The sequence below is a fragment of the Marmota flaviventris genome, chromosome 8, assembly GCF_047511675.1.
Source record: "Marmota flaviventris isolate mMarFla1 chromosome 8, mMarFla1.hap1, whole genome shotgun sequence".
NCBI lineage: Eukaryota > Metazoa > Chordata > Mammalia > Rodentia > Sciuridae > Marmota > Marmota flaviventris.
In genome coordinates this window covers 83406420-83433920 of record NC_092505.1, presented here as the reverse complement: position 1 = coordinate 83433920, position 27501 = coordinate 83406420, and the positions used below count along the sequence as shown (strand labels likewise).

At 34.8% G+C, this 27501-nt stretch overlaps 2 protein-coding genes across 4 annotated transcripts in view; both read left to right on the top strand.

The window, feature by feature from the left end:
* Arl13b (ARF like GTPase 13B) overlaps window positions 1–21681 on the top strand; it is a 75562-nt gene extending 53881 nt beyond the window's left edge. Inside the window, exons 7-10 of one of the 2 annotated variants that reach the window (XM_027943267.2) lie at window positions 9257–9482; window positions 13343–13459; window positions 14384–14452; window positions 18762–21681. In XM_027943267.2, the coding sequence (XP_027799068.2) occupies window positions 9257–9482; window positions 13343–13459; window positions 14384–14452; window positions 18762–18838 (489 nt within the window). In that variant the 3' untranslated portion in view covers window positions 18839–21681. The remainder of the gene's footprint in view (window positions 1–9256; window positions 9483–13342; window positions 13460–14383; window positions 14453–18761) is intronic. The other variant, XM_071615432.1, reaches the window with a different exon arrangement.
* A 3330-nt stretch (window positions 21682–25011) lies between these two features.
* The window catches only part of Nsun3 (NOP2/Sun RNA methyltransferase 3), a 59944-nt gene continuing 57454 nt past the window's right edge, over window positions 25012–27501 (top strand). Inside the window, exons 1-2 of one of the 2 annotated variants that reach the window (XM_027943165.2) lie at window positions 25012–25130; window positions 25962–26071. In XM_027943165.2, the coding sequence (XP_027798966.1) occupies window positions 25119–25130; window positions 25962–26071 (122 nt within the window). In that variant the 5' untranslated portion in view covers window positions 25012–25118. The remainder of the gene's footprint in view (window positions 25131–25961; window positions 26072–27501) is intronic. The other variant, XM_071615431.1, reaches the window with a different exon arrangement.

Below are 27501 nucleotides of genomic sequence, written 5' to 3'. Positions count from 1 at the left end.
GGGGAAAGTATAGTTATTCTGCTTTTAAGTTATAATTTTAAGAAGATGTTCAGTGAATTAATGAAAACAAAGGTACTTATAATCTCCTTTTTATTATGTACATTTCTTTATTTTTTCTTTAGTAGGTTTGCATTGTACAGAAGCACTAGTATAATTTTACCACAGTTTTGATTTTACCACAGATCAGTGGAACAAATAGTAATGAACCTAATTGTATATAAGCTAAATATAAGATAAATGATAACACTTCAAATCTGAGAGAATATGGGAAAAACCGAACAATCATTTGGAAAAAAATTGAAATTACTAAACCATATTAAATTCCAGAAATATAAAAAACTTAAATGTGGAACGAAAAAAAGATGGCGGCGAGGGGAGTGCATTGCCCCCGTGTGCTGCTTCACTGTGTGGGAATATGACAAGTCAGGACGGCTAAAGGATATCTTGTTAGGAATTTCCAGCAATAGTGGGGTGCTCCGGAACCTGGAGGAAGGATTTCCATCGCACGAGGATCAGCTACGGGGACTCAAACGCGAGAGGTTTGTCGCACTGCTTATTCAGCAAATCGGCCCGAGGCTAGAATCTGCAGCGTGCGCTGGGATAGAGACGCAGGGTTACAGCGCTGCAGTTTCTGCCAGCCGCGCAAGCACCGTACTCAGGGCTGAATTCTGGGTTCGAGACGGGGGAAGGAAGCGGTCCATCTCGGTTCTCCACACCGGTCAGACCACAGAGGAGGCCAGCAGCCACCATGTTGGTAAACTGACGTCACCACCGCTGTTTTCGACTGACCGCAGCTCATTCAGCCATAGAACAGGTAATTTCAGGCTGCAATTCGCCTGCGGCTTGCAGACAGATTGCTAGGGCTCAGCGCCTGGGTGCTTCTTAGAACTGATCTTATCGGAGTGAATACCCAGCGCGGAGCGGCTGCTGAGCCCGCTGAGGCTGCTTCTTGGACCCTGCGCCTACCAGAGCATACAACAAGCACTAAGCAGCCGAATTACGGCTCCCGGAACTGAGCCCGCGGGGACTGCTTCTTGGAGCTTACATTTATAGGAGCTTACACCGAGCACGGAGTGGCCGAGTTCCGGCTCCCGGAACTTCCCTGGCCCGGGGCTAGGAGCCCGCGGAAACTGCTTCTCGGTCCGGGTCCTGCTGAGGGCCGGTCAGGACTCACCCGGTGCTTTGGTTGCCCGGCAAGGGGAACGAAATGCTGCCATTCGCATAGGATACCAACATGGCAGAGATCTGATGTCTGCAGAAAGCGGCGGAGGAGGGATCTTCATCAATACCAGTGGTGACATAAGCAGTTGGTCTCCTGGTAGGGGGGGTGAGGCACAGTCACCCGAGTCTCCTCAATTTGTCGTCGAGCCAGAGGGAAGGAGCCGGGCCGCCGCCAGCCCCCGGAGCAGGCCCAGCGGCTTGCTAGCGTGGTGACCGCGTGACCCCAATTGGAGAGGGGGCGGAGCGGAGCCGCCACCCGCAACCGCAAGGTGGGCAGACCCGCGACCCAGTGGTACATGGGCGTGGTAGGAGGGGCAGGGCAGAGCCGCGGTTCGCGCTGTGACGAATGAGCGTGCAAGGTAAACAGACCTGTGACAGCCTGGCGGGTCAGGCCCAGTGGCCTGCCAGTGTGGTACACACGTCACCCCAACTGGAGTAGGGGCAGAGCAGATCCTTCTCCCACGCCCGGATCAGGCCCTGCCGGTGTGGTGGTCACGTGACCCCAATCGGGGGCGGAGCAGAACCGCCACCCGTGCCCGCAGGGTGAGCAGACCAGTGATCAACCTGTAGATCAGGCCCAGGGGTCCGCAGGCGTGGTAGGAGGGGCAGGGCAGATCCGCCCGCCCGCACCTCCAAGGTAGGCAGACCTACAACAGACCTGCGGATCAGGCCCAGGAGCCTGCCGGCGTGGTACAAACACCACCCTAATTGGAGTAGTGGCAGAGCAGAGTCGCCGCCCGTGCCAGGAACAGGCCCAGTGTCCTGCAGGCGGGGTAGTCACGACACCCCAATTGGAGTAGGGGCAGAGCAGAGCCTCCACCCGTGCCCGAAAGGTGGGCAGATCTGCGACCGACCAGCGGGACAGGCCCAGTGGCCTGCCGGTACGACAGACACGTCACCCCATTTGCAGTAGGGGCAGAGTAGAGCCGCCGCCCGCGCCTGCAGGGTAGGCAAACCTGCAACCGACCGGCGGATCAGGCCCAGTGACCTGCCGGCGTGGTACACTCGTCACCCCAATTGGAGTAGGGGCAGAACAGAGCCGCCGCCAGCTCCCAGAACAGGCCCAGTGACCTGCCGGCGTGGTAGCCACGACACCCCAATTGGAATAAGAAGAGAGCAGAGCCGCCGCCCGCACCTGCAGGAAAGATACGCAAGCAGTATGAAAAGACAAGGAAAGAAAGGACCACAAGCAATGCAGGTCAACGCAACTTTAGAAGAGGTAACAGCTGCAGCAGATGGAATGTCAGATAAAGAATTCAGGATATACATGCTTCAGATGATCTGGAGTATCAAGGAAGACATTAGACAGCAAAATCAGACAATGAAAGATCACTTCGACAATGAATTACGCAAACAAATCCAGGAAGCAAAGGATCAACTATACAGGGAGATAGAGGTTATAAAAAACAAACAAACAGAAATCCTAGAAATGCAGGAAGCAATAAACCAACTTAAAAACTCAATGGAGAATACTACCAGCAGAGTAGAACACTTAGAAGATAGAACATCAGACAATGAAGACAAAGTATTTCAACTGGAAAAGAACATAGACAGCTCAGCAAGACTGTTAAGAAACCATGAGCAGAACATCCAAGAAATATGGGATAACATTAAGAGACCAAATTTAAGAGTCATTGGGATACAGGAAGGTACAGAGCTCCAAACCAAAGGAATGAGAAGTCTATTCAATGAAATAATACAAGAAAACTTCCCAGACTTGAAGAATGAGACAGAATCCCAAATCCTAGAAGCCTACAGGACGCCGAATGTGCAAAATCATAAGAGATCCACACCTAGACACATTATAATGAAGATGCCCAACATACAGAATAAGGAGAGAATTTTAAAAGCTACAAGAGAAAGGAAGCAGATTACATTTAGGGGTAAGCCAATCAGGATAACAGCTGATCTGTCAACACAGACTCTGAAAGCTAGACGATCCTGGAATAACATATTTCAAACACTGAAAGAAAATGGGTTCCAACCAAGAATTGTGTATCCAGCGAAATTAAGCTTCAGGATGGAGGATGAAATTAAAACCTTCCACGATAAACAAAAGTTTAAAGAATTCGCAGCTAGAAAACCATCTCTTCAAAACATCCTCGCCAAAGCATTACAGGAAGAGGAAATGGAAAATAACAATGAAAACCAACAGTGGGAGGTAGGACAGTAAAGGGGGGGGGGGATAATCAAAGAGGAAAACAAACCATGTTTAGTAACAGAAATAAACAAATATGGCTGGAAGAACAACCCATATCTCAATAATAACCCTAAATGTTAATGGCTTAAACTCACCAATTAAGAGACACAGGCTAGTAGAATGGATCACAAAACAAGACCCAACAATATGCTGCCTACAGGAGACGCATTTGATAGGAAAGGACATACATAGGCTGAAGGTGAAAGGTTGGGAAAAATCATATCACTCATATGGACTTCGGAAACAAGCAGGAGTGTCCATACTCATATCAAATAAAATAGATTTCAAGCCAAAGTTAATCAAAAGAGATAAAGAGGGACACTACATACTGCTTAAGGGAACCATACACCAACAAGACATAACAATCATAAATATTTATGCCCCAAACAATGGTGCAGCTACATTCGTCAAACAAACTCTTCTCAAGTTCAAGAGTCTAATAGACCACCATACCATAATCATGGGAGACTTCAACACACCTCTCTCGCCACTGGACAGATCTTCCAAACAAAAGTTGAATAAGGAAACTATAGAACTCAATAACACTATTAATAACCTAGACCTAATTGACATATATAGAATATACCACCCAACATCAAGCAGTTACACTTTTTTCTCAGCAGCACATGGATCCTTCTCAAAAATAGATCATATATTATGTCACAGGGCAACTCTTAGACAATATAAAGGAGTAGAGATAATACCATGCATCTTATCTGATCATAATGGAATGAAACTGAAAATCAACGATAAAAGAAGGAAGGAAAAAGCATACATCACTTGGAGAATGAACAATAGGTTACTGAACGATCAATGGGTTATAGAAGACATCAAGAAGGAAATCAAAAAATTCTTAGAGATAAATGAAAACACAGACACAACATATCGGAATCTATGGGACACATTGAAAGCAGTTCTAAGAGGAAAATTCATTGCTTGGAGTTCATTCCTTAAAAAAAGAAAAAACCAACAAATAAATGATCTCATACTTCATCTCAAAATCCTTGAAAATGAAGAGCAAAACAACAGCAAAAGAAGTAGAAGGCAAGAAATAATTAAAATCAGAGCTGAAATTAATGAAATCGAAACAAAAGAAACAATTGAAAAAATTGACAAAACTAAAAGTTGGTTCTTTGAAAAAATAAACAAAATCGACAGACCCTTAGCGATGCTAGCGAAGAGAAGAAGAGAGAGAACTCAAATTACTAGCATACGGGATGAAAAAGGCAATATCACAACAGACACTTCAGAAATACAGAAGATAATCAAAAACTATTTTGAATCCTTATACTCCAATAAATTAGAAGATAGTGAAGGCATAGATAAATTTCTTAAGTCATATGATCTGCCCAGATTGAGTCAGGAGGATATAGAAAACCTAAACAGACCGATATCAATTGAGGAAATAGAAGAAACCATAAAAAGACTACCAACTAAGAAAAGCCCGGGTCCAGATGGGTATACAGCAGAATTTTACAAAACCTTTAAAGAAGAACTAATACCAATACTTTTCAAGCTACTTCAGGAAATAGAAAAGGAGGGAGAACTTCCAAATTCATTCTATGAGGCCAACATCACCCTGATACCTAAACCAGACAAAGACACTTCAAAGAAAGAAAACTACAGACCAATATCTCTAATGAACCTAGATGCAAAAATCCTCAATAAAATTCTGGCGAATCGGATACAAAAACATATCAAAAAAATTGTACACCATGATCAAGTAGGATTCATCCCTGGGATGCAAGGCTGGTTCAATATACGGAAATCAATAAATGTTATTCACCACATCAATAGACTTAAAAATAAGAACCATATGATCATCTCGATAGATGCGGAAAAAGCATTTGACAAAGTACAGCATCCCTTTATGTTCAAAACTCTAGAAAAACTAGGGATAACAGGAACATACCTCAATATTGTAAAAGCAATCTATGCTAAGCCTCAGGCTAGCATCATTCTGAATGGAGAAAAACTGAAGGCATTCCCTCTAAAATCTGGAACTAGACAGGGATGCCCTCTCTCTCCACTTCTGTTCAACATAGTTCTCGAAACACTGGCCAGAGCAATTAGACAGACGAAAGAAATTAAAGGCATAAAAATAGGAAAAGAAGAACTTAAATTATCACTATTTGCAGATGATATGATTCTATACCTAGCAGACCCAAAAGGCTCTACAAAGAAACTATTAGAGCTAATAAATGAATTCAGCAAAGTGGCAGGATATAAAATCAACACACATAAATCAAAGGCATTCCTGTATATCAGCGACAAATCCTCTGAATTGGAAATGAGGACAACCACTCCATTCAAAATTTCTTCAAAAAAAATAAAATACTTGGGAATCAACCTAACAAAAGAGGTGAAAGACTTATACAATGAAAACTACAGAACCCTAAAGAGAGAAATAGAAGAAGATCTTAGAAGATGGAAAAATATACCCTGTTCATGGATAGGCAGAACTAACATCATCAAAATGGCGATATTACCAAAAGTTCTCTATAGGTTTAATGCAATGCCAATCAAAATCCCAACGGCATTTCTTGTAGAAATAGAGAAAGCAATCATGAAATTCATATGGAAAAATAAAAGACCCAGAATAGCAAAAACAATGCTAAGCAGGAAGTGTGAATCAGGCGGTATAGCGATACCAGACTTCAAACTATACTACAGAGCAATAGTAACAAAAACAGCATGGTACTGGTACCAAAACAGGCGGGTGGACCAATGGTACAGAATAGAGGACACAGAAACCAATCCACAAAACTACAACTATCTTATATTTGATAAAGGGGCTAAAAGCATGCAATGGAGGAAGGATAGCATCTTCAACAAATGGTGCTGGGAAAACTGGAAATCCATATGCAACAAAATGAAACTGAATCCCTTTCTCTCGCCATGCACAAAAGTGAATTCAAAATGGATCAAGGAGCTTGATATCAAATCAGAGACGCGCCGTCTGATAGAAGAAAAAGTGGGCTACGATCTACAGTCGGTGGGGTCGGGCTCCAAATTCCTCAATAGGACACCCATAGCACAAAAGTTAATAACTAGAATCAACAAATGGGACTTACTCAAACTAAAAAGTTTTTTTCTCAGCAAAAGAAACAATAAGAGAGGTAAATAGGGAGCCTACACCCTGGGAACAAATCTTTACTCCTCACACTTCAGATAGAGCCCTAATATCCAGAGTATACAAAGAACTCAAAAAATTAGACAATAAGAAAACAAACAACCCAATCAACAAATGGGCCAAGGACCTGAACAGACACTTCTCAGAGGAGGACATACAGTCAATCAACAAGTACATGAAAAAATGCTCAACATCTCTAGCTGTCAGAGAAATGCAAATCAAAACCACCCTAAGATACCATCTCACCCCAGTAAGATTGTCAGCCATTAGGAAGTCAAACAACAACAAGTGCTGGCGAGGATGTGGGGAAAAGGGTACACTTGTACATTGCTGGTGGGACTGCAGATTGGTGCAGCCAATTTGGAAAGCAGTATGGAGATTTCTTGGAAAGCTGGGAATGGAGCCACCATTTGACCCAGCTATTCCCCTTCTTGGTCTATTCCCTAAAGACCTAAAAAGAGCATGCTACAGGGACACTGCTACATCGATGTTCATAGCAGCACAGTTCACAATAGCAAGACTGTGGAACCAACCTAGATGCCCTTCAATAGACGAATGGATAAAAAAAATGTGGCATTTATACACAATGGAGTATTACTCTGCATTAAAAAATGACAAAATCATAGAATTTACAGGGAAATGGATGGCATTAGAGCAGATTATGCTAAGTGAAGCTAGCCAATCCCTAAAAAACAAATGCCAAATGTCTTCTTTGATATAAGGAGAGTAACTAAGAACAGTGCAGGGACGAAGAACAGGAGAAGAAGATTAACATTTAACAGGGATGAGAGGTGGGAGGGAAAGGGAGAGAGAAGGGAAATTGCATGGTAATGGAAGGAGACCCTCAGGGTTATACAGTGGAGGAGGTAGAGAGAGAGGAGGGGAGGGGAGGGGAGAGGTGGGGAGGGGGGAGGGTGGAGGATGGGAAAGGCAGTGGAGCACAACAGACACTAGTATGGCAATTTGTAAATCAATGGATGTGTAACTGATGTGATTCTGCAATCTGTGTATGGGGTGAAGGTGGGAGTTCATAACCCACTTGAATCAAAGTGTGGAATATGATATGTCAAGAAATTTGTAATGTTTTGAACAACCCACAATAAAAAATTAAAAAAAAAAAAAAAAAAAAAAAAAAAAAACTTAAATGTGTATTTTAATATTTATAAATGCTTGGAGGATGAAAAACTTTCAAAGCAAAATAATCAAGCCACAAATAAATTTTACATAAAGTATAAAATGGATAGGTCTTATATTCAATTTTGTAATAGTTGATATAGAAAGTTAAAAGGCATAAATGAAAACAAACAACCCTAATGAAAATATGGCAAAGAGGACATATAGTCCTGTGTAACTATGTGATTAGTCCTAGTGACAGATAAGACAAGGGGGAAAAAAAGGAATTCTTATAAAATACTATAAAATTAATAGAAAGTCAGTATTGGATTACCATAAAGGAAAAAAAAAATGGTAATAGGAGCATTTAATAGTTCATCTTGCCTAGTAATGAAAATTTTTAAATTAAAATCAAACCAAACTCAATTAAATCAAAATCGAACAACCCTAAAATATCTATTGATTAGTTTTTCAGAGATATAAAAGGTTGATGATGATATGCAGCATTTAAAATGATTTAGAGAAATACTCTCCTATCCTTTTGCCTTGTGTATAAATTGATTCAGTTTTTCAGAAGAGAAGTTTGTGATTGTATGTGAAATTTTAAAATGTTAAAGACCTTCTGATTCAGCAGTCCCTCTTATCTAGCAGCTCTGTTAGTAATTTAACTTAAAAGGTGAATAGGACAGTTTACTTATGATAATGACACTTAGAAATACTTTCTTTATCCATTGAAACGGAATTGGAAAAATAAATTTATCATATCATATAACTCATACGGTTAATGGTTATACATCATAATGGTTATATCATATAGTTATTTAACTTATACAATGATTTCTATGATATAACCATTTTGAATATTAATGTAATTGATGAAAATAATAGCAGCTAACACATAGCATTTATAATATGAGGCACTATTCTAAGCACTTCATTGACATCGAAAGACATGTATACTGTTTTTTAAATTAATTTTTATTGGTGCATTATAACTACACATAACAATGTATTCATTATGACATATTTGTATATGCCCACAATTTGGTTAATTTCATTCCCCAATATCTTCCCTTTCCTTTCATCCTCCCTTCCTCCTCCTTCTAATCCCCTTTCTCTTCTCTATTAGTTTCTTTTCTATAGAAATATTCTTAAATAAAAGAATTTTTTGTTGTTGGTTAAACAACAAATAAATATGTATATATAGAGAGATAATCACACATTTATATGTTTGTGGAGGGTGTATGTCTGTATGTGTGGGAATAGTCAGAGGAAAATGCCTCTTAATGATTATACGCTAAATAGTGCTATCTGCAGATTGTGAAATCACTGATATAAGTTAAATAACTTATGTGATGTAAACATTTATTTTCTTTCATTATACCTTTTTATTTAGCATTTTTTTATTTAGCATTTATTTAGTATTTAGCAGTTATCATCTTTTAATGATATACTTAACAAATAATTATAATGAAAGTATCAAAAAACTGTTGAAATTATAAAATACTTTTAATCAATTTGATCTTTAAAATTGTTTTAAGATAAAATATAACCATTATAATAAAGATAATATATTTCATTTTTGTTAGAATGAAAAAAAACTTGAAAAAGAGAAAAAGAAGCAAACGATGGAGAAAGAGAGTGATGGTTGCCCCCTGAAACATAAAATGGAGCATGAGCAAATACAAACAGAAAACCAGACTGGTGACAGTAGCCAAAAACACAGTGAACTTGAAATAGTAGAAAATTATAAGGAGGCATTAACACAGCAATTGGAGAATGAAGATGAGACAGATCATCGATCATCAGAATCAGGTATATCTAGTTATGTAAAGTAATTTTCATACATTTAAATATAGCTTATTTATACTTTACTTCCTGTATCATTTATTTTCACAAAAAAATGTAGTTTACTTTTTGTCTCCAAATGCAGTAGTATGATACTTTCCAGGTTTTTAGTTAATCATTAACCACTTTTTTCTTCTCCTAACATGTTGTTTTCATGCTGAGTTTAAAATGTAATCTTAAAGTTTAAAGCGTAAAATGAATTCAGCAGAAAATTCAGTTTTCAATTTTACTTTCATAAGTTTGTGATACAGTATAGTTGCCAGGAATCCATAGAATTTATTTAACTTTTTTAAGGCTTTTTTGTTTTGTTTCTTAAGCCTTGTAATGATTCAATCAACATAACTTCCTTTATAGTCTGACTATTTCTATAGGATACAAACATAATTGGTAGAATGTCTTTAAAAACTCTTGTCAGGGGCTATGGGTACAGGTCAGCGGTAGAGCTCATACTTAGTATGAGTAAGGCCCTGAGCTCAATCCCTAGTACAAAAGAAAAAAAGATTTGTCACTATTTTAATATTATACAAAATCTTTAACTTATAATTACTTTGCTTTTTCTAATTGGTGATGTGATTGAACAGAAAGTTCATGTCTCTCATTGTCATAGAGAAAGAGCCTGTATTTGGAATCAAGCAACCTGAGAGGGAACCCTGACTTTCCCATCTATTAGGTATATGTTAGGTTATGTAATATTCTCCAGACTTAATTTCTTCTTTTCTAATATGGGAATGAGTATCATTTTTATTGACAAGGCTTTTATAGTTACTTATAAAATAACTATAATGTTCTTCCACAATGTCTGCCAGTTGGGAGATACCCAATAGTTACTACTGTTCCCTTGCTATTCCTAGTTACAGGTCTGGTTTTATTATATGTAAGAATTTTTGTTTTCACTTTTTTCTTTTTGTTTTTTATTTATATATGACAGAGGAATGCATTCCAAATCTTACACATCTAGGGAATAATTTTTCATATCTCTGGTTGAATAAAAGTATATTCACACCAATTCATGTCTTCATACAAGTACTTTGGATAATAATGATCCTCACATTCCACCATCATTTCTAACCCCATGCCCCCTCCCTTTCTTTCAATCCCTCTGTCCTATCTAGAGTTTGTCTATTCCTCCCATGCTCCCGCTCCCTATTCCACTATGAATCAGCCTCCTTATATCAAAGAAAACATTCAGCATTTGGTTTTTTGGGATTGTCTAACTTCATTTAGGATTATCTTCTCTAACTCCATCCATTTACCTCCAAATGCCATGATTTTATTCTTTCATTGCTGAGTAATATTCCATTGTGTATATATGCCACATTTTTTAATCCATTTATCTATTATTGAAGGGCATCTAGGTTGGTTCCACAGTTTAGCTATTGTGAATTGTGTTGCTATAAACATTGATGTGGCTGTGTTCCTCTATTATGCTGATTTTAAGTTCTTTGGGTATAGACCGAGGAGATGGATAGCTGGGTCAAATGGTGGTTCCATTCCCAGTTTTCCAAGAAATCTCCATACTGCTTTCCATATTGTCTGTACCAATTTGCAGTCCCACCAGCAGTGTATGAGTGTACCTTTTCCCCCACATCCTTGCCAATACTCATTGTTGTTTGTCTTCATAATAGCTGCCATTCTGACAAGAGTGAGATGAAATCTTAGTTTTGATTTGCATTTCTCTAATTGCTAGTGATGATGAATATTTTTTCATATATTTAGTTTTCAAAGAACTACAAAGTTCTGCTGAATTGAAATGGTTACCAATTCCTGTGGTTGCTAAATATCTACATGTTATTACATCATTGGGGCCTTCTAACAGTCAAGGTTCAACCTGAGACAAACCAGCAAGAAACTTACAAATTCCCATCTCTCACCATGCACAAAACTCAACTCAAAATGGATCAAGGACTTAGGAATAAAACCAGAGACCCTGAGTCTAATAGAAGAAAAAGTAGACCCTAATCTCCATCATGTGGGATTAGGCCCCCCAACTTCCTTAATAAGACTCTTTTAGCTTAAGAATTAAAATCAAGAATCAGTAAATGAGATGGACTCAAACTAAAAAGTTTCTTCTCAGCAAAAGAAATGATCTGTGAGGTGAATAGAGAGCCTACATCTTGGGAGCAAATCTTTACCCCTCACACATCAGATAGAGCACTAATCTCTAGGGTATATAAAGGTCTCAAAAAGCTAAGCACCAAAAAAACCACAAATAACCCAATCAATAAATGGGCCAAGGATCTGAACAGACACTTCTTAGAAGATGATATATGTAAGAATTTTTAAAAGTATATAGGGTTTATCAAAATAAATTCTCAGTTCTTGAAGTGCAGAGTAACTAACATGCATGTTTTCTTTGATTAAAAATGTTAGATTTAAGTTGTACTTTTTGTCATCACTTGGGAGATTAGAGTAGTCATCTTCATATCCATATAACTCTATCAGCACAGTATTAAATGAAGGTAGACTTATTACAGTGGTCTCAGTTTTTTAAAAGGACGCTAACACTGATAAAATTGAAGAAAAGTGATTTAGCAAATGACTTTATAGTTTAGGAAGATCTGAGATAATAAATCATAACCATAATAATAATTCACATTTTATACTTTCAAAGTATGACTTCAGATTATTTGAGTTAACACAGCCTTATGTTATTTATCATAATAATACTGGGGTATGAAACTCCCACTATGTAAGTAGGAAACTAGGGACTTGGAGAGGTTGAAAAACTTCATATGTCATATTGGTGGCTGGGCTGAGACCCCAGTCCAAATCATATTTTCACATTCTATCCTCTTCCATCACCTGAACTACTGCCCATCCTAAAGTACCATATGTTTTTAGAGCTCTCATTCCATTTGCCCATCTGTTAAGCCTATAACTTTAATAGTAAAAAGATTACTTTATTTCTATCTGGAGTAAAATGTCACAAAGGACACTAACATTAATAAAAAGTTTCCTTTTAAATATGATGTTCTTCTTTCTGTTTTGTAACCTTAAAGATTTTGACTATTTCTCATGTTCAGATAATTCCCATTTTATAAAATGTGTGTAATTTCGCAGTTAGGAATTGTTATTTAAAATATTTCAGTAACTTTGATGGTCAGAATTTTTAATTACTATGCCACTCTGGTTTTACATTGTTAAAATTTAAGCGTCAATATATCATATCCTTAAGGTGTTTTTATGTGTTTATGAGTCTGTAATTTGTTTGTTTGTTTATTGTAGAAAGAACAGAAATTTAATTCGGCCTGGTCTACTGATTTTGGTTACATATATTTATTCTTTAGGTGTTAAAGAGTAATGTATTTAGATTGGGTTCGGATTTTTTTCCTCATATTTCAAAGCATTATTTTTGGACTATTTATACCTATAGTCATTCTACTTATTCCTCTGAGAAAAGTCAACATCTTTCCTCTTTACACTAGCCATTCTGAGTTTTATGGAATTCCTACAACTAGACAATTATATGTGTTTAATATGACATTTGGAAGAAATATAAATTGCTTTTGGAAATGAGAAGGTATTTTTATATTCTAAAAACCTATCTTAGTATTTAAAGTAGACTTTTGGATATTTTGTCATATTTGTTCCATAAGCTATTACTTTAAATATTTATTTTTACTAAATGCAAGTTCATATTTTGTTATTGATAACAATTTCTGTGAAGTTGAATATGAGGTTTCTATTGTAATATCAATATTCTCCTTTTATTCATTGTTTTCTATTATAGAAGTTTACTTTTTCCCAAAGGGTTTAATGTTTTTCAATGATAGAAGTTCACTTTTCCCCAATAGTATAAATAAAATTCCATGTTTATATTCTTATAGATAACAGTAAAAAGAAAACTAAGAAACTGAGAATGAAAAGGAGTCACCGGGTAGAACCAGTTAATACCGATGACTCTGCTCCTAAGAGTCCAACACCACCTCCCCCTCCCCCTCCTGGTGAGTAAATTGATACTGATACTGAATTTAGAAATATTGCTTTAAACAATGGAGGAGAGGGGGAAGGAGGAAAGAAAGAAAAAGAAATTATATAGTTTTTCATTATTTTGTGAATTTGTGAGAAAGGACTCTACTCTCATGGTACAAAAATCTGTCAATTAATTATTCATTTTCATAAAAGAAAAAAGGTAAAAACTATCAAGAAAATCTTAATAATTCCTAGAGTGTGTTCAAGCTGTATTAAAAATATCAGTTACCCAGATTGTAAGAGGAATTTAAGTTTAATGAATAGATGGCTAATGAAATCTTTAAAAAAATTGGACCTTTCTTCCTGAAAGTTACCTAGATGTATGAGTTTTCCTAGTTTGAATCCAACATATACACAGGATTAATTTATATTATATTCACATAAAGAAGCACTGGGACATAACTACACAATAATTGTTAGCAACTTTTTAGCACTAAATACATAGTACCTCATCTACTATATGTGCTCAATAAATACCTGATGACTAACTAAATGTTTGCAGTGTCCTTGCAGCCATGCCACAAGGCTTGTTATGGTAACATTTTTCTTTAAGAATTTGTTTAAAATTCATTTTTAGTATTCAATTTAACAAGAAAACATTTATTTTAGCCTCTGCTAGGTATTCAAATGGTAGTCTAAAGCTTATCGAAGTTGGTTAAGAGGTTTGTTTTTAATGAAAGGTGAATAAAAACTTAAAGCAGATGTTAGCAGACTTTAATTACATTTTGAAATAGAAGCCATTTAAAATGGGTTTATAGATATTCAGTATTGTGTCATTTAGTACATTTGAATTGACATTGAATGGTATTTATACTTCCTGTGGAAGGAGAGATCCTCTTATCAGACCCCCCAAAATTTGTTTAACAGTGTTTTTAAATGTGTTTCTTTTTCTTTAGTTGGCTGGGGAACCCCCAAAGTCACTAGACTTCCAAAACTTGAGCCTCTTGGTGAAACACGTCATAATGGTAATGCAAAAGGATCAGTTTTCAGATATCATCTGTTCATATTGCATTCACTTTTCTTTACCTCATAACTTCAACAAGCTTAATATTTTATTTTTGGAAACCTTTCAAACAAACTGCCATACTTTTTCATTATACTTTTCCCTTTTTTTTTTTTTTTAATTCACTCTGCATCTATGTAATTTGATTTTTGTTTACCTTGGAATACAAAGGTAAAAGGAATCATACTTCTGTTTATTCATGATATACCAATAGTTATGGAAAGGAAAATTTTTTAAAACAACTTTAATGTGACACAGTACAATTAAACTCATGGTGTTTAAAAAAAAAAAAAAAAGCCGTACTGTTCTATAAATATACAGTAGGCTCTTTGATAATGCCATATAATTTTTTTTCTTTGTTTTCTGAATAAGACACCTCGCTGCTGAATATTAAAATTTTGAAGAGAGATCAACACAGTCTATAAAATCAGAAATCAAGTCAGTAAACCAAATAAAGTTCAGCTAAATGAAGAGAAAGTCACCAAAGGCTTTATTGGAAAAAATAATTTTCTTTAATGAGATTAACATTAACTAATAGTCTTTATAGCATTAGAATTCCTGGAAGCAAAAACTAGAGAAAGGACCAGTTGTAGATAGTAGAGAACCTAGGGAGAGGAAGTTGCAGATCATCAGCTAGATTTTTTTCAATAAGATATTTTTAGAATGCAAAAGAATATTTATACATAATTGTAGCTCACTAAATTTGTTCAATCAGAATATCCAGTTCCCTTTCTGATAACTCTGTTTGATGATTCTTGATGACTCTCTGACCTACTATAAAACTGTATTTCATAAGGAGAGTACATACCAGAAGAAATTGTAAGTTCAGTTGTCAGAAAAGCATTACCATAAAATTTGATATTATATCAAAATATATTAAATATTTTATTCAAAATATATGAATATAATGTGCTATTTGCTTTCTCTTTCAGAATACTATATAGGTCAATAATTAAATATTTCCTAATAATAAAAATTGGAAGGTTTAGTTTTACATTTTTAAAAACAGAAATTGTTTTAGATTATTTGAAAACTATTGTTGTTTCAGTGGAATCACATATGTCTGTTTGGTTTACTAATTTTAATATCATGATGTTTTTAGTGATTAAATCAGGTTAATTACTGCTATTATACAATTCTTTATGTACATTAGAATATGTGATCAGTTTAAATATTAATATTAGAAAAACTGTAATATCAATGTGTATATATATATATATATATATATATACACACACACACACACACACACACACATACACACACACACACAATTCTCGTAAGATAGATATTTGTTCCCATACTGAATTCATCATTCAACAAAAACCTGTTTTGTATTTGACACCAGCCAACATGTTTGTAATACCAACGAATAAGAAACATATACTGCCTTTATGGAGATCTCTGTGTAAGAGAGAAGATACTTCAGCATTCTTAGTATATGACAATATGTTCTGTGGTTCAGCATTATTATGCACAGACTGCATCAGAAGTTAGGGAAAGTGGCATTAGAACTGGGTCTTCAGAGCGATAAGATTAAGAAGCAGAAGAAAGAGACTGTCAAGAGATGGAGAGCCAGGATTGTGGCTCAGTAGTAGAACACTTGCCTAGCATGAGTGAGGCTCTGGGTTCGATCCCCAGTACCACATAAAAATAAACAAATAAAATAAAGGTGTTGTGTCCATCTACAACTAAAAAAAAAAAAAAAAATAGAGATGGAGGAAAGAACATGGTTTATTTGGAAAATAGTTTGTGACTGGAGCTTAAGTTTATGCATAGAATAGGTAAAAAAGAGAAAATGTTAAAATTACAGAGAACATTCAAAATGGAATTCTGGCTTAGGACTAGATGATGAAGATCTTATATGTTAAGATACCTGGACTTGCTTTAATTTTTAAGAGATAATATTCATTTTTAGCATGGGAATAGTAATTTTAGATTTGATACTTGTTTTTCTAACAATTTTTGTCACAGTGTATGGAATACAGAAACAATTTCTATTAATATGTATCAAGTATAAACTTGATTATCACTACTTGAATCTCAGGAGGTTGTTACAGTGATCAAAGTAATAAATAAGGAATGGAAATTGAAATGAAGAATAAAAGGTGTATTTGTAAAGAATACTTTAATAATTATAAGAAGTAATATTTGATGAATGGAGGTATGGGTTGAGGGCAAGAGAATAGAGTATAATTTGACTCAAGGGGATATAAGGTTGGTGATATGGCTGAGATTAAAAATATATCAAGAGAAAGGAAATCTTTTTTTAGAGAGACATACAGAGATAGACAAATACAGACATAGGCTTATCTGTCTGGACATGTCTAAAGGCCAGTATAAAGTAAGATTATGGAGTTTAGGAGAAAAGTGATTCATATGGGGGAGTTGGGGAGAATATGTAGGTAGGTTTTTTCCCCCCAGCTGTCTTTATACAATAGGAGTACTTTGTACATAACAGATACTCTGTAATTGTTTCTGAATGAATGTGATTGAGGGAATGATGGTTTGCTATTTGTGAGAAAAAGAATGTCTAATGAGAGACTAAAAATTGATAGTGGTATTCAGAGTAAGCAATACAATTAAGAAAAACTGGAGAAAGAGATTGAAAACGGGCTAAGAAGGGTCTCCCTCCTGCCCCTCACTTAAATCAGAACTACTTGGAAAGAATTATAGTGAGTTAGTTAAGTTTAAGGCCACTATATTCTAATAGTTTTAGTTAGTTTTCAGTTTGTCAAATGTTTGCTTCCCAGTGGAGAAGATATTTTATATCTTCACGTGTTAAGTTTAGATACATTTCTGTGCCTTTATATCTAGAAGTATTTTGACAAAAGGTTTATGACAAGTAGACAAAAAGTGCATAATCAACTAGAGTAGATAGTAAAATAATTAATAATTGATCCCAGCAGCTTAGGAGGGTGAGGCATGAATTCAAAGCAAGCCTCAGCAAAAGCAAAGGCACTAAGCAACTCAATGAGACCCTGCCTCTAAATAAAATACAAAATAGGGCTAATGATGTGGCTCAGTGATTGAGTGCCCCTAAGTTCAATCCCTTGTACCAAAAAAAAAATTAATAATTGAGCATCTATGATACTGTTTTAATTATAGAAAAAATGACAAAACTATGTATACCATGTACGTACCATTGTACTTAAGAAAATTTAATTCCCCCCAAGTAAACTTTTAAGATGGGCAACAGTATCCCAGTTTTTAGCATGAGGAATATTACGTAGCTAATAACTGGCAGAACCAGGATTTGAACTTAGGAGTGACCAGCCTTGAAACTCATACCTTTAACTCATAACCTAAGTTATACTGTTATATAATATTTGCTAAAGCATGCTTTCAGTTTAATATTTTGCTTTGAAATCATGTTTTTTTTAAAATTTTTTTTGGTAATGGAGATTGAACCCAGGAGCACTTAAACACTGAGCCACATCCCTACCCGCCAACTCCTGCCTTTTTTTTTTTTTTTTTGAGACATGGTCTCACTAAGTTTTTTAGGGCCTCACTAAGTTGCTGAGACTGACCTCGAACTTGCAATCCTCCTGTCTCAGTCTCCTGAGATGCTGAGATTGTAAGTGTATGCTAACACACCCAGCTGAATTTATACTTGATTTAAAAAATTCTGTGTATGTGTATGTGTAGTGATCTTAATCACCTATGCTTCTAGAAAAAAAAAAAAGTTAATAGGCCAGAAAGAACTTAACTGAGAGTTATATATGCCATTAAATTTATAAGCCAATTATTATAATTAAGGAATTGAAATTTATGAAGGGCACATTTTTTTGTGTAAAATATGCACCAAGTCACTGAATTGTATTGAAGTATTATTATAAAAGAGTTCAATTTGATTCTCCTAAATTACATAGAAATAACAGTCTCTGGATAAGAACATGTGTACAGATGCTAATTTACCAGGCTCTTACTAGCAGGTTCTATAGATTTTGAATTTTTTATGTTTGTTCTGTTCTTATGTGGATGTGTAATTGGAAAGAAAAATAATAATAAATGTAACCATTTAGTGCAGGTTTTTACTAAGTCTATTAGAAGTTACCCTGGTTGTTATGTTTTGAATTTATTCTGTTTTTTTATACATTCTGGGTTTTGTTTTGTTTTGCTTTTTTTTTTCTCTGCCTTCCCATCTATCACCTCACTTGACAAGTCAGTGTGTCTTGTTTTTTAAAATGAATTCATTAAAAAATGATGAACTGTGTCAAAAACTGATGATTATAACTGTTTTGTGTCCGTGGTTACCCTTCTTTATGTAGATTTCTATGGGAAGCCGCTGCCTCCGTTAACTGTGCGACAGAGACCTAACGGTGATGCTCATGATGTGATCTCATAACCATGTCATATGGATTGGTACTCTTACTCTCAGCAAAGTGAAATGGACCTCTTCTCAGAAGAAAAAAAAAATCCTTTGAGCATTGATGACTGGGGCAATAAAATCATAATGATTTTAGTGAGGAGATTAATAGCCCAAGGACCTGATCTGATAATTAACTTCTCCATATTCTTCATGCAAAATGACCAGTGGATGGGATGAACAACATTTGGAGCATGTTAACAAGATTTGGTGTTGACTCCTTGGGTTTTATATCCTCACTCATGGGCAAATTCCTGAAGGAAAACTTCTTCAGAAATAGAGCCAATGGACTCTACATACTTTATTATTTGTTTAATAGTCCGTATTTCTATATATTAAACATTTTTGTAAGATACATGGGCATGGAAGGGAAACTCCTGGGAATTTATAAACTAAATTTTTAACTTTTTGTATTTTTCTAAAATTTTTGTTTAATTACTATTATCTTGATTGTGCACTTTTCTACAGATTTTAAAAATTTGTTTGTGGAAGATAAAAGTTAAATTACTTGACAGACATGAACTATACAAACAATATATTTATATGACTTAAATTTTTGTAATAGCATTTTTCTAGCCTATAAATCCTAATTTGACTTTATTTTAAAATAATACCTACCTTTTTAAAAAGCAGATATCAAATCTTTATTCTACCAAATTATGTGATTTGAAAGCATTATTCAACGAAAGTGTTCTATTTTATTGTTTTTGTGTTCTTTGATGATAATCTCAATAAATGAGACATAAAATATCTTTATTAACCTATTTTCTTAAGTAATAAAAATGTTCTATGAGATATTATTAAAAGTCCCAAGAAAACCCTGTTTTAAAGGTCAGGACACTTTCAGAGATCAAGGTGTGATCCCTGTTAGGACTGTTCTGTCAGAAGCCACATGAATCTTTTAGGGTATTACAATTCTTTCATCGCTTGAAATTAGAGACAAAAAACTGAAAGAAGCTACTGTAGTTACAGAGACTTATATTTAACAACAAATAACTTGGGTGCTAAAGCAATACAAATTAAAATGTTGGCTCAAATACTGTTGTAAAGAAATGATTCCAAAATATTTCTCAATTTAAAATTTACTTCTCTTGCACTCATAGGATTCTGTCTGTCATTTAGACAAACTGTTAGATATGTATTTTCAGTAAAGGAGTCCTAATTTTCACTTAACTGAAAGCATGCCTTTATATTAAGGTGAAAATAACACAAATAATAATTTCAATACAACTTAGTTAAGACTATTGGGTTTGGTACCTGTACTGACAACAGACATATACTGGTATCTAATAACAACATAAATAAGTATGCCTAAGTCAGTTTAATATAACTATTTACTTTAAGAATTTTGCTTTGAAGCATCACATTTTATTCACATTTTTAAAACTTCACTGAACTTTTATTATGGTCACTTATTAATCAGAATGCATCAGCATGGCACAGATTCTTGGAGTTGGTACATGGATCTACCTAGCACCTGAATAAGAAAAAAGCATTCTACTTCAGATATAAAATTCATAACAATCTGAATTTGATAGGTGACTAAAATATGAGGAAAAGCATCACAGTAAGACAGCATGTAAATTTTGAAATTAATTTTATAGGAAAAAATTGCTTACATTTTTGTTCCTTTTGTAACATTTACTTTTATTCATTTTTAAAGCTAAACTCAAACTTTTGCTATATTTTTAATATTCATTTATTTGAGAGTAAAGATAGATTTTTAAAATTTTTATCCTACCAATGTTTACTGGTAGAATACAGTAATTGCTGACTCCATTTTGTAAAACTAAAAATGATTTTAAGATTAAAGTAGCATAAAATGGAATTAATATTTCATATAGCTCCTTCAAAAGTTAGTTTTCTTAAAGCATTCTAAAATACTTTAAAAGATGTTTTGTAAATCCAGGTGGATTTTAATAATTAAATGCTATTTTGTTATATGCTGCATTTTTATTCTTAAATCACCATTAATTATGACATTTTCACCCAATAAAATTAATTTATATTCTGTTTTCTCTTGATTTTGGTGAATATAAGTGATTTTTTTGGATAATAAAATAAGTAAATGTTTTTCAAATATGATTATTGAAAAAGTTTAAATCAGTAGATTAAAATAATGGACTTTGTTATTTTACACAAAAACATTTTTCTCTGCAAGTTTTTATATATTTGAGATCTAATGTTATTTTTAAAAGCAGCTAAATAAAGAATCAAAGCACCGTATGATTCTAGATTATTCAGTGTCTTTGGTTCCAGCTACTAGCCCACAGATATAATTTTACTTATTTAAAATAATTCCATGTGCTTTTCTTGGAAATTCCATATGTATATGGAATATTTTATATTACATATAATTGATGCCAAGTGTCAAGCTATGGATAGAAACTGCATTAGAGAAACAATGTTGCTAAAACAAAGTAGTGAAGTAATTTTTTAGAGTTATTGGTAGAATGTTTTCCTTAAACTTTTTAATGATTTTGGTAATTTTATTTTTATAATGGAAGCAAATTTATAATTTTGTATAAATTATTTAACTGCCATGTTTTCTTCTAGTTGAAAATCAAATGCTCTTTTAAACAACAAATGAAATTCCAGAATTTACTTAATATGTTAAATTCCTTGCACATAGCCTAGAAAAGATCACCTGTTTAAAACACCTTTATATTTGCAGCTGCTTTTACTAAACGTTCCCTTACTATGACAACATTTTGATTTGGTACTATTTGATATGCCACGCTACTCATGGTATACTCATTCCAATTAAATCCATGATTCCAGGTGGAAAAATCTTTTCAAAAGTAAAACTGCTTTTATAAATAAAGATGTACATTATAAATTTTATCACTCTTGTCTTAATATTGATTATTTAAGTTTTTGGGAAATACAGTCCAGCTGATCCAAAGAACAAATTCAGATATCTCAAAACCTAGATTAGAATATGGCATAGGTTATTAAAACAGCAATTATTCTTTAATTTTTTAGAAACCAAATAATAAAATCTCATTTAAAACATAGGAAGTAAAAAAATGAATTTCCTTTAAATAAACAGATCTGATTTTATTTAAAGAAAAAATTGGAAAAATAATCATTTGCTTCCTTATGGCTTAGATTGTAAATTCCTTTTGTTCACTGATGAGGAAACAGAATTTAAGAAGTGAATCAGTGGTCTCAAAACTTATATAATAGCATCCTATACATTTTTAATGTGCCTTTATGTTTCAGTCATATTAGTTTGCTAGGGCTGCCAGAAGTACCACACACAGTGTGACCTCTTAAACAAAATAAATTTATTTTCTTACTGTTCTGGAGTAGGGAGATCAAGGTCCATGTTGTGGACAAGTTTCCTTTTTCCTAAGGCCTCTTGCCTGCCTTTGAGGTAACAGCCAACTTGCTGTGTCCTCACATGGCCTTTTCTCAGTACTCTTGCCCCTAGTGTCTCTCAGTTTGTCCAATTTTTCTCTTTTTGTAACACCAGTAAGATGGAATTAGGATTCAGCCTTCCAACCTCATTTTCACTTAATCATCTTTTAAAGGCCTCATCTCCAAATACAGTTACATTCCAAAATATCAGGGATTAGAGCTTCAACATAAATTTTGAGGATACATATTCCAACCTTTATCAGTTACATACATTTCTGATGCACTATTTAAAAATGCATTTTATTTATATACTATATACCCCTCAAAAAGGAAATTAGAAATATTAGATAAAACTTAATAAAAATAGAAGTCATTATATTTACACTCCAGTTGCAGTGGATTGCCTGCTAGAGTTTATACACACCACTTTGGAGTCCTAAACTAATAAGAATCTTCAGTAGACATGGAAGATTCCTATAATTATGCTCTTTAGCATTGGTCACAGGCATCTCTGTGTTTTTCTGCCTTACATTTTAAGTAGCTAAGGGTTTTCTTAATGTCAGATTGTTTTACTATAGTGCCTGTCCTCACCTCTATATTAATAGGAAGGATTGAGACATGTTTTATGTAAACATGAAAATTCATAAAGCAGCCAGTGTAGGAGATAGTCCAAAAAGTGTACTTATTCAGAAATTGACTTAATGATAAAAAATGCTTAGTTAGATAAAAGTTATTTTCCTGCCTAGAGTGAAGTCCTTACAAATAATATGGATTAGTTATCTAACAGTATCATTAATTTAAAAAAATGTAATTTCTGGTATTTTTTCAGCTCAATTTCCTCGTGTGTTTTTAGTGACTTAAAACAAGTCTTTTTCTAGTAGTTTCTATTAGTCAATGTGGAATTTTGTTTATTATTCAATAGCTATTTGAAGTGGAAGGTAAATGAATTAACATTTCATTTACCATACATAATATTGGGTCTTGGAAAGGGACTTTAATATTAAAGATCAAACTATAAATAGAGGGTGGATGAAACAGAATTGGCTTCCTTCTCTGGGAAGAAATTTATATCTTTGTAATTGAATCAATAACAAACAATGGCTACTGCATAAAAATTTAAAGTTATTTCATATTTAAATTATTGTAGGGTGTACTGGGGGTTGAACTCAGGGGCATTCAACCACTGAGCCACATCCCCAGTCATATTTTTTGTAGAGACAGAGTCTCACTTAGTTGTTTAGCACCTTGCTTTCTGCTGAGGCTCTCTTTGAACTCTTGATTCTCCTGTCTTAATCTTCTGAGCCACAGGGATTACAGGCATGGACCACTGCGCCCGGCTAAAGTTAAATACTTTTAAGAAAAATTAGAAAAGTACTTACTTAGAAGTTGAAGATTCCTACAACTTGCTCATTTCTCTAGCACTGGTCACAGGTGACATGGTTAACATCACTAATATAAATGTAATATTAAGACAGATAAATGAGCATGAGCAGGTAATTTTAAAAAATAGCTAATAAGATTTGAAAACATATCCAAACTAAATACACACTTATAAATTGGATTATCAGAAGTGCAGAAAAAAAATTAAGAGAAAAAAAATGTTCATTTTAAACTCAGAAAATAGAACCATGCTGTCACAAAATGATAGAATGTCCTCTTTTCAGGTATATCAATGTTTCCCTAATAGATATACAGCATATTCAATTCTTATTATCTTAAATCTTTTATATTTCTACATTTCAAATATAATACTCATGTATTAATTCATTAGTTGTAACATTCTGAAAGAATATAGAAAAAATAATGTGAAATCTCTGCAAGTAGACTGAAAGGTAGATGTGACTCCCCCAAACATCCAATAAAGGGTATTAACTTCTGAAAACCATGTTTTACCAAACCTAAATTCTAATAGATGTATTTTTAGATTGCTGGGAAACTTGTTTAAATATATTATTTAATATATGTAATATAAATTTAAATATATTAAGCTTCAAATTGCATTAGTTGTACTAACGGACTTACTGCTTATACTCAAAATAATAATTCTTATTAAATATCAGAGACCACACTATTTTCTCCCTGATAAATTGCTGATTGTTGCTACAAGAGAATAATGAAAGTGTACACCAATGGAGTAAATAAACTGCTATTTCTATCAGAATGGGTGTAATAACACCTTACTTGTAAACTCCATTTTTGTAAAAATGAGTGGCGAGTCTTGTATGGAGGATCACTTTGCCCTCAGGCATTTGATATCAGAACAAGATAACCACAATGATCATGATAGTGGTACTAATACAGAACAGCACCGAACACGTGGGCATTTATGTCGACCAGTCTCTGTGCTAAGCGCCTTATACGCGTATTTCAATTTAATCTTTTTACATGTTCTTTTCTAAAATGGAGAGATTATTCGCATAGGTCATCCTGGGAAAAAACTATTTCACGACTTAAAGGAGTCATCAAATTTAATTCAGTAGCTAGCTTCGCCCCTAAGGATAAAAGTGTTTACAAAACATAACCCAATAGTGACAGAGATTCAGCCTTTGTGGAGCCCACCCACAAAGACAGTTTAGCAGGATGAACTACTTCCTAAACACCAGTCGCCCAACGTCTCTCCCACGGCCGGGTCACGCCCCTGGGCGTCAGTGCAGAACTCTTCCCCGCCCCATTCAACCAAGCGCAGAGCAATTTCAGGTATGCCTCTCGCGGGAGCTAACCTTGTTGCGAGATTTTGAAAGTGCAGGCGATCTGTGTAATATCGCGAGAATTTAAACGGGAAACGTGAGGACATTAGGGTTTTGGCTAACCGGAAATCTGGCTGTTTTTTCAGTTGGCTGGAAGCTTTTTCATGTGGAGTGTTGCTGACTCTTTTCTGTAAACTCCCTGCAGGATAATGCTGACTCGGGTGAGGCCCTTGAGCCCAGCTGGGCGCCTCTGGCTGAACCAGACTGTACACTACCAACGAGGCGAGGGAGGGGGGCCGGGATGTGGGAACTTCACCTTTGGCGGTCCCTTGGCGATATTCGGGTTTTTTGGTTCCTTGTCTAGAATCCTGGTAATGTTCAGTGCGTGACTTTTGCACTTACACATTCCCTGTTCGCTCCCAAGGTCCTCGGAGAGGACGTCCCTTCCGAGTAATCTGCAGACTTTTAATACTTGCTCACGTCAAGTTCCCAGCATAATGTAAGCTCCTATAGTGCTGAAACTGTCTTCTATGTTACTGCTGTATCCGGACGCCTAGACAGTGTTACATTTTACTTGGCCCTCTACGAATAAACGAAACAACTGCTGAGTTTCCAGAAAAAACAAAAGGGACATTTTCTTATTTTGAATTAATTCTAAGTGTACGGGAAAATTGCAATGAGTACAGAGTTTTTATGTACCTTTCACGAAGTTCCCCTTGATGCTAACATCTGTGATGGCTTTTAAAAACTAATTTTGTCCTTTAGACATAATTTGTTTAGCACAATTAGATTCTGCTTTAACATTTGCTTCATGATTGGATTACAATTACTTGGGGAAACACTCCTTTAGCATAAATAGGTAAATTTATCAGTAACACGGTTTACAACTCATATATTGTTATAACTCATATATTGCTCCCCCTACAAGAACTAATAATTATCTAAAGATAAAGTGTTCTTATTTTTAGACAGTAAAAAAGATTGTGTTAATATCGAGGTTTAATAAATTTGTAGTATCTTTAATATGTGTCAGCACCTTTTTCTTGTCGTAGTTGAAAGGAAAATCAGAGGGGAAGCTTGCAAAACAGATTTGCAAAGTTGTGTTGGATCATTTTGAAAAGCAGTATTCCAAAGAACTTGAAGATTCCTGGAATACAGTGAGGTTAGTATAATTCATCTCTTGATACTTTATGATTGAGCAGTGGAAGTAAAATATGCAGTATACCTTTTTGGGTGAGGGATGCAGTGAGAATAAAAGATAAAGAAATTTAAACCTGGTTGCACTCTCCTACTGGGACATAGAAAGGAAGAACCAAGAGGAAATAGATAATGAAAAGCAGTGAAAAAAAATTTTGTAGCAATAGTAAAAATTAATATGCCCATATCTTGAACAATTGAATTGATCCAGGAAATAGGACTACCTACAAAATTAGTTATACTGTAACATAAGAACGTTAAAACTTTGAAGTCAACACTGCTTTATCTCAGGAAAAGTCAATTTATTCAGTAGTTTTATTTCTTCCCTGTTACGTCTATGGTTAGCTCTGTTTTGAACATACATACACATGTGCATATATAAATAAAAATTCTTTAAATGTATTATAAAAGCAAACATTTAATGCATAAAAGGAAATGAGAAAAATTGGTTTATATCTTTGGTGAGCTTTGCTGTTGACCAGGATGTTGTTCTATGGGTTGATTCTGAGTGCCTCATACTGTATATTTAATGCCCTAGGAATACGAAGAGTAAGATAGTCATTATGTTCCATTTGCATGTAGTCTAGTGTTCTTAGGGGGAATGAGGTGAGAGGCATGGTTATAGCTATGTACACTGCTAATTGGTAAGTATCATAATAAAAATAGACAGGAGTACCCTGTTTTACCTTTCAAAGCCTGAGAGTGCCAGTGAAAACCTGAGAAAATGCCAAGTCTTGGTATCTTGGAGGAATTACTTTGGATTAAGGAACCAGACATTTTCAGCTGAGGGGAAAAAGGCAAAAATATTATTATTCAAGGCTGTGGATAGTATCTGGAACTTGATTCAGGCAGTGGTTTCTCATGTTGTCTTATTTCACCTTTTCTTGAATTAATAAGTGTATCTTCTTTACAAAGGACAGCTTTAATCATTTTTTTTAAACAAAGATTAAGTCATGGCTAATGAGATAATAATCTGGAATTCTAATATAAGTTTTAAACAAATTAAGCTATTTAGGAATCAGTATAATATGAAAATGTATATATTTGTTTTTATTTCAAAACTGGATTTCAAAATGTGTATTTCCGAGATTAAAGAATGACCAGTGACAATTATAATCAATTCATTAGGCTTCTGGTATACAAAGGTAATCACATGGAATATGCAGACATCTTGCATGCTTATTATATGCCAGACAATACTGACGTAAGTGATCCTTAAACCTATGAGATTTGTTTTTCATTCTTCATCTGATGGTACTGCAGAGTTTAAATAACATGTTCCAATTCATTCAGTTTAAGTAGCAGAATTGGGATTTGTGCTGAGGTTCTCGGACTCAAGACTTCCCCCTGCTAACCTTTAGTCTGCATTTCATACCTGGGATGTAATAGGCATAC